The sequence below is a fragment of the Brachyistius frenatus genome, unplaced genomic scaffold, assembly GCF_029030835.1.
Source record: "Brachyistius frenatus isolate BFR_SWC_R1_liver_20210118 unplaced genomic scaffold, ASM2903083v1 Contig_123, whole genome shotgun sequence".
Classification (NCBI taxonomy): Eukaryota; Metazoa; Chordata; class Actinopteri; family Embiotocidae; genus Brachyistius; species Brachyistius frenatus.
The window spans coordinates 1,011,846-1,020,363 of NW_027210722.1; the positions used below are offsets into that span (position 1 = coordinate 1,011,846).

At 47.1% G+C, this 8,518-nt stretch overlaps 1 protein-coding gene across 2 annotated transcripts; it reads right to left on the bottom strand.

Moving 5' to 3' along the window:
* On the bottom strand, positions 1-8,518 carry hpgd (15-hydroxyprostaglandin dehydrogenase). Of its 2 annotated transcripts, XM_069713911.1 has the most exons (7): positions 8,268-8,518; positions 7,729-7,852; positions 5,462-5,568; positions 4,532-4,628; positions 2,041-2,117; positions 1,770-1,933; positions 1-331 (listed from the first exon to the last, which is right to left on the bottom strand). In XM_069713911.1, exons 1-7 carry the CDS (start codon positions 8,358-8,360, stop codon positions 208-210), a joined length of 786 nt encoding a protein of 261 aa, XP_069570012.1. In that variant the 5' UTR covers positions 8,361-8,518; the 3' UTR covers positions 1-207. The 2 variants fall into 2 exon arrangements, with proteins under 2 accessions (XP_069570012.1, XP_069570013.1); XM_069713912.1 differs by lacking the exons at positions 5,462-5,568; positions 8,268-8,518 and having other exon boundaries at positions 2-331; positions 7,729-8,238.

The following is an 8,518-nucleotide window of genomic DNA, read 5'->3' on the forward strand; positions in this document are numbered from 1 at the left end:
CCAGTGGATATTTTATTTTGTGCATAAAACATATAAACCAGCTGTCAAATAATAACTGTTAAGCTTCTTAATAATAACACTTTTAATATAATAACACTGTCGTGAGTCGAGTGGCCGAGACTTCCTGAAACGAGACGCGACGTCTCAAAATACAAAAAGCAGAATAATTAAATAAAGAAGAGTTCTGACGTGACGGGTCGCTGCGTGTCAGGCAGACAGCGGCTCGTAGGTGTGGAAGTGGATCCCCTTGGAGCAGGTGATCTTCATCACGGCTCCGTTCAGACTGCTGTCCTGGATCAGCCTCATCATGCCCTCGGCGATCAGAGACGGCCTGCGGGGCGACACGGCCGTGGAAATCGTCATAAATACAAAACTCTGCCATAACCCCCGACCTGCATGTGTTTTTAATACTTTAAAAAAAAATTATTATGACATTTTTAATTTGCACGTACAGCACTAAATTATCTATATCATTAATCCACAGTGTGTCTTTTAAGGTCATTTTAACACTTAGATTTGAATTAAAGCAATGTATAATTAGCATAAAGCTAAGTAAATCTAATCTGATGAGCAGCTGGTCTTCCTCTTCCTGCTCCCTTTGAGCTAGTGGGATTTAAAAATGACTTCAGACACTCAAATAAAGTTTTTATAAGAAATCAAAATCCAAAGTAAAATCATGGATTCCTGTGACCTTTAAACTCCACCCTAAAACCAGATCTGAAATCTCAAGTTGCCCTTTAAAACTGAGGAACAGCCTGCATGTCCTCACAACAACAGGTTTAAACTGGTCCACATAAGAGTGGAAAGACGCACGCACGCACACACACACACACACACACACACACACACACACACACACACACACACACACACACACACACACACACACACACACACAGGTCTCAGTGATGTCTTTCTTGCAAACCCCTGTCCTAAAAATACAAAAACAAACCTGCTGTGCAGTTCTTATTTAGAAAGACAGTCAGTGTGTCTGTCTCTCTCTCTCTGTGTGTGTGTGTGTGTGTGTGTGTGTGTGTGTGTGTGTGTGTGTGTGTGTGTGTGTGTGTGTGAGATCAGGAAGTCATCAGGCCACAGTTTCCTGTGACCTTCGTAGCTTCCTGCTGCTGAGCTGTCACTCCGTCCTCCCTGCAGGCTGTCCGTTATTAAAATATTATTCTTCAGAGTGTGTAACGTGTCATGAAGAGTTGTTGTGTTGCATCAGATTCGGCAGACGAGAGGTTTAAAAGCATCAGTTCCATCTTATTACTCTCCGATTTACAACTTTTCTAAGCTGGAATTTAAAAAAAAAAAAAAATTAAAAAAAAAAAGTTTAAAAACAGAAGCTGGTGCTGGAGGTGTGAATAAATTAGAGCAGCAGTGTTGTTGGATTTAGTGTCTTCTGGTGGTGCAACCTGATGTCCTGTCGATGTGTGTCGGTCCACTAGAGGGCACCGTTTCTGTGTCACGTTTTGCATCTGGTTCAGACTCCAGAAAATCTCTTCAGGGTTACGAGAAGATTCTGGTTTGGTTTTAAAAAATAGTACAATAGTTTAAAAAGTCATTTTTACATAACTTTAATATGTTACAATAAAGAAATCCATGCAGACTTTTGCTTGGTCACGAGCACCAGGTGATCACCCCTGACCGGGCTCTGTGGAAGAGGACCTGCTGCCTGAAGGACTCGTGTGTGTGTGTGTGTGTGTGTGTGTGTGTGTGTGTGTGTGTGTGTGTGTGTGTGTGTGTGTGTGTGTGTGTGTGTGTGTCCTCACTGTAAAACTCCAAACTTGCTCATGCTGCGTTTGAAGTCGTCCTTGAACTTGACGAACTTCCCCATGTTGTCCTCGTGTTCCACAGAGTGCAGCAGCGGCGTGTCCACGAAGGCCGGACACAGCACATTGATGCGAACGCCGTAGTCTCCCTGCATGGACGCGTCCTGGGAGGACACGAGGGTCAGTTGACGTCCTGAGAGCTGTACAGCGTGTACCGTGTGTGTGTGTGTGTGTGTGTGTGTGTGTGTGTGTGTGTGTGTGTCAGTCTTACCGCCATCGCCCGGGTGAAGCCGATGACTCCGTGTTTGGTGGCGGTGTAGACGGGCTGGTGAGGGGAGTGCATGAAGGCTGGTGGACATGAGGAGCGTTTATATTCAGACCATAAAATGTATATAAAAGTGTTCGTAGCTTCCGGGTCTGAAAAATTAGGCCGATGCAGAAGAACCTTAAGCTGCAATACTAGAGACAAGAGGTCGGCTCCAAAAAGCCTCCATAGACTCCCATTCAACTTCTCTCATGAAATACAAGTCAATGAAATTTCTCCACGAGTTATCTCGGTGTTGTTAGCTAAAGTCGCTCCTTCTTATTAGTTTTCTGGAGGTCCATCTGAAAATAATCCCGTCATTAATTTTAAAATAAACTTCAAAAATATGTGTTTTGGGGGCATGTCTGTTTGATTGACAGGTCTTGTGGTGCAGTCAGGTTACAGCTATCGGTGGGCGGGACGTAGTGTCGTCAGGTTTTCAATCAGATCAGTCAGATCCATCGCCTCCTCCTCCCGCAGCTCGTCCAAATATGATCACTTCCTGCTCCAAACCGCTCCGAACTATCAAAATGGTGACGGACAGAATCTGAACTGGAGGCTTCGTAACGGCTGTTCACAAACCAACAGGTGACATCACTGCCGGCTGCTGATTGGTTCAGAGGCGCCTCGCCGTGTTCCCAAACACAGCTTGCAGCTGCTTCTCAACGCAGACCTGACATCTGATCCAGCGGAGCGTCAGGTCAGTGAGCTGAATCCTCAGACTACAGCTTTTACTTTCCCAAAGAGAAACACGACGCACCGTCGTCTTGTGGCCACATTGATCCCTCTCTGCTCCTACTTCACATCAAACTCTCCTGCAGAGTGTTTCTTGACCTCTAGTCACCCTCCTCTCCCCCAAACATCAGCTCAGCTCCTCTTTCGCTGGTTGAGAGGTGTCCGCTCTGCTTTTCATTACCGTCCTGACAATCACACATTCACGAGGAAACACGAGGACAACGCGGCCAGCTCGGCCTCCGAGCTGAATCGTATTTTCCTTCGGTGTTGGAGCTCAAATATTTGGGCCAAAGTTAAAGAAAGAGAAAAAAAGAAAAAAGAAAAAGTGGAAACCTGATTAAAGCCAGTTAACAGGGATAATAAAAAAAAAAATTAACGCGTGAAGGCAGCGTGTTGAAGAAAGAAACAAGACGATAAACTCTCAATCTAAAAGATGGTGGACATTACACACACACACATGCATTCTTTCCCCTAACACACACACACACACACACACACACACACACACACACGCGCGCGCATGCATTCTTTCCCCTAACACACACACACTTACACACACTTACATGCACACTGATGCTATCAGCAGTGAGATAAGTGAAAAATGATTCCCATATGTCGGCTCTGAGTGGAGGCTGAACTGTTCGTGATCTACAACATGATGTCCGATGGCAGGAACGTCTTCTGGAAGCACTTTAACGACAAACGGCTCCAAAAGGAGAGAAACAGTTCAGAAACAGAAATCAGAACTCTGAACCGATGAAGACATTAAAACACATGGCAGAAACCCTCTGAGTAACTTCAGTGAAACTGAATCATAAAAACAACAGGCTGCTGTGAGTCATTCTGGTTGCCTGGAAACAAATTAACGGTCAGTTTAACAGCGAACATCTGAAGTGAAACTTTTCATTCCTTAAACGGACCTGAAACCCGCAAACAAAGTTTCAAATGGAGGAAAAATCATGTCAAATAAAAATTTTAAAAAATAAAGGAGGTCGCTACGTCCAACCTGAGGCCGGACCGCGTCCTGTGACGTCGACCGCCCTACGTTTCCAGCATTTCTCGCCGTGCACGTACGTAACGGTCTCCGACTTGTTTCCATGAGGTGTTGCGGGTCCCTGAACGTTTCACGCCTCCGTGCTGCCCCTACAGGTCAAGTGTATATTGCATCTTGCAGATACGTTAATTTCCGAGGACGTGCACGACCGACGCTCCAAACAGACGCAGGATACGCGACGCAGCCAGTCACGCGAACGCCTAGTTTAAAGTGAGATTTAGATCTCCGGCACGAAGCAGCTCCGCATCGGCTTCACTTTCCTGCCACATTCAGTCTGAATTTTGAAACGAAAAATTCAGAGTGGGACGAGAGATTCATCTCCACAAACAGCAGAGACCGACCGGTCCTCACTGCTGTGAAAACTGACAAATATTTCTCCACCACAGAAGCCTGAAAACCAACACCGGCTCAGACCCGAGGCTCCACCCCCTCCTGTTCGACCTGAGACTCCACCCCCTTCACTCAGACCCAAGGCTCCACCCCCTCCTGTTCGACCTGAGGCTCCACCCCCTTCACTCAGACCCAGGGCTCCACTTTAAGTGCAGTACTACTAAGGGCCACTAGGGGCTGGCTAAAAAAAAAAATTAAAAAAACATCACTTTTTTTTTTAGACCTGGAAGCTACGTCGACTTTGACATACAGTCTGTGTCATGCACATGTGTTTGTTACCTGCCATAGAGGAAACGTTGATGATGGTGCCTCCCTCCTTGCCGTGCTCTTTACTCATGTGCTCCAGAGCCAGGTAGGTCCCCTTAATGACGGAGGTCTGAGGAGGAAGAGGAACACGGTCACAGTGGAGGTCTTCACTAATGCGCAGCACGTGAAGTCAAACAGGAAGTTGTCAACAAACAGTCATTTATTTCATCATGGTGGACATCATGATTTCATTGTGAAAATTCACGTAGGGTGTGAATCCTTGTGAGGCTGTCGGGAGTCTGTGATGTGTCAACCAACCAACATGCAACAAAACAGCTGATTTTATGGCACCAAAGCTACTGAAATTAACCGTTTATATGTTGTATTAAAATCAAAACAAATGCAAAATAGAAGGAACTTCCTCAGTGATCTCAGACTTTGAAGTGTCTCTGCATTTTCCTGAAGAGACGGTGAAAACAGAGACTGAACCAAAACAAAGTCCACCTTAAACTTGGTGATGAGTGTGTGTTTAAAGTGCAGCGGGTGTGTGTGTGTGTGTGTGTGCGTGTCAGACCGTATCTGACAATCGGTAAATAAGAGAATCTCCGACGGAGCCTTGAGGGCCCACAGCTGATGAGCTCATCTGATCAAGAGGAATTTCCTCCTCCTAAACAAATGCAGTACAGATAGTAACATTTAAATGGGGCTGTTAGCACACGCTCAGAAGACACTGATCTGAAGTGTCTCGGCTTCTGTCTGCAGCAGCACGGACACTACAGGCGATATCACCGTCCACATCGGAGAAATATCCAACGCCCTCTTGTTAAAACGTTGCGTTTACTTGTGTGTGTGAGTTCCACGCTCACAAAACGTGAAAATGTCACACCCAGAGACGCCAAAGCGTCTCTATCTCACGTTTTGCCGTAGCTGACTGGCGTGTCTTCCAGCATCTTGCCGTCTTACCAGGTTGACTTGTATGGTCTTCTCCCAGTTCTTCTCATTATTGATGCCGGCGTTGTTGATAACAATGTCGAGGCGACCGAACTGCTCCACGGTGCTCTGGAAGGTGTCTGTTTTACAGAGACAGGAGAGAGACGGGATCTGCTCACCACGGCTTGAAAGACTGAAACGCACAGCATGAGACCACACCGTCTTCAACTACCCTCATCATCCTCAGCTCACAACTGAAACGCACCACGCTGATGTTGACTGCTGCTGCTGCTTTTTTTTTTTTTGCTCCAGAAGGAATTCAGTCTTTTTTTTTTTTCCCCATCAATCAACAATCAAAAATCCTAAATGACAAAAGTGAAAGCAATTTTAAACAAATTGACAAAATACCAAGACTTGAAATCTCTCTTTTACAAACGCATTAAGACTCTTTGTTTTGTCCTGAAGTCAGTGACCTCAATGGCTGTCAAATGGAAGAAGTGTGAAACAACCAGGACTCTGTAGAGTGGACTGTCCCAACAGATTAAGTCACTGATGGTCAAAAAGGTCATGAAGGATCCAGCGGTCCCATTAAGATGACAGAACCTGCCGGAGGGACGACCATCTCGGCTGCTTTCCTTCAACCAGGTCTTTATGGTCGATCGGACTGAAGATACTCGGAGTAAAAGACACACGACGACTGTTCAAGAACTTTTAAAGACTCTGAGAGCACGAAGAAAAAGATTCTCTGATCCGATGAGACGGAAACTCAACTTTCTGAGCAGAACTTCTCCAGTGAAGCACGGAGGTGGTGGCATCATCATCATCATCACCTGATGGCATCATCGTGATGTGGAGGTTCTTCAGGACAGACGGACGGTCAGAACTGAGTGAAAGCTGAATGCAGGTAAACACAGAGAGGTCCTTGAAGAGAAGCTGCTGCAGAGACCTGAGACTGGAACCACGGTTCACCTTTCAGAACCACAGTGACCCGAAACAAACAGCCAGCAGGACACTGGAGAGGCTTCAGGACGAGTCTCTGACCTCCACAGAACATGTGAGAAGAGACCTGAAGATGGAAGTTCAGACGCTTCCATCCAATCAGACGGAGCCTGGGACGATCTGCAGGAACGATACCGCTGCCGGAGGAGCTGAATTAAAGGTCTGAACGGTTTAATAAACAAGAGGTTCCACAAAAACGCACTTGAACTTCCTGGTCGTTGTGTTTTTTCCGCCGAGTTCCCACAGACTGATCTCCACGCTGCAGGGCTGCAGAACACATGTCGGGTTTCTGCGTGTATGTGGCCAATATAAACAGACTGAATGGGGGGATATACGTTGTGTTCGTACACAATGAGCCACCGGCGGCTTGTTTACCTCCACATGTGAGAGGACAGACGCGTGCGCACACACGCACACGCGTGCGCACACACACACACACACACACACACACACACACACACACACACACAGAAGATTTAAATGCAAAAAAAACAAACCAGCAAAGAGCTGCCAGCTTGCGGAGATGCATGCAGACATAAACATGATTCATCTTATTTTTACCACACACACACACACACACACACACATACAGTGTCCACACCAACAGCAGCACTATCTCGCATCACACAGCATTCCTCAGCCGTTCGCCTGCAGGGTTTTACCTCATCACTGTCAGACAATGAAACCTTGTCGTCCCCCCTGAAATGCCCACGCCCACACACACACACACACACACTCCTACACACACACACACACACACACACACACACACACACACACACACCTCCCCTCCTCGCTCTCACCCTGAAACGCCCACGCTCACACACACACACACACATGCAGAAATGTGTAGCGCGCTCATTCAGCTGAAACATGTCAACACGGTCATGAAACAGAACAAGACCCGACAGGCTGCGGGTTCTCTGGACCACAAGGGCACGTTCTTCCACATCTTGTTTTGTTTTTTGTGTTCTTTTTTTTTTTTAAATTTTATTTTTTTATCGTACGTGTGTAGCTCCGCTGCCGTCATGGATCATGTGGATAAAGATGTTTTGTTTTAGCAACTCTCGCTGCTAAATATAGTCCCAGAGTGATTGCTTTATTTATTTATTATTTTTAACGATGTCACTTCCTCAGTCTTCAGCAGGAAGTTCAGAGTTGCGTGGTCACAGTTCGACCTCATGCTCTGCAGCCCCACAACCTACGAAACCGAACGCGTTAGTGAGACATCTGCGTCACTCAGGCGGTAGTCAGTGAAGTGCCCCCGTCCCCCTCCCATACACCTCCCTCCCTCGTCTCACCTCGCAGGGCGTCTCCGTTGGACACATCGCACTGGACGAAGATGCAGTTGCCCTCTCCGAACTCGGCGTCCAGCTGGACCTTGCACTCGTCGCCGCAGGCCTTGTTCAGGTCCACCACGACCACCTGGCGGACAGATGTGTGTTACAGAGAGAGAGAGAGAGAGAGAGAGAGAGAGAGGGCTCACTTCTTCTTCTTCTTCTTCATGTCAGTCCTGTGGTTAGACGAGTTTGACAGTCGAAGCCCGTTCTCACAAACTAAGTCGGCTCTTTTGACGCCTTTCAAACGCACTGCGGCTTTAAGATACAAAAAGAAAATGAGCTCCCAATGTGTCAGCGAACAGCGGCGTCTGCAGGCACCCTGGAGGGAGCAGGGAGACGGCCGCGCTGGAGTTTTTTTTTTTTTTTTTTTTTTTGAGCGACGGTGTAAATGCGCTTCTCTTGAAATAATTAAAAAAAAAAAAGAAGTAAACCGGACGCCCCTCAGAGGTCACAGCAGGTCGAGCTGGAGCCGTCGGGACAGAAACTGAAGCAGCACTGACCTTTGCCGAGCTCAGCAGCAGAGAGTGGACCACGGCTCTGCCGATGCCCTGAGCCCCCCCGGTCACCAGAGCCACCTTCCCCTTCAGAGACATGATCCCAGACTGGCACAGCAGCTGCTTCTTCCTCTTCTTGCTCTTCCTCTTCTTCCACTCTCTCCGTGCGTTCACGCACCTCTCTGCTCTCTGTGGTGCTATCACAGGTTTTTTTTTCTCACCCCTGAGTGTGTTTTCACTCTGTTTTTTTTTTTTTT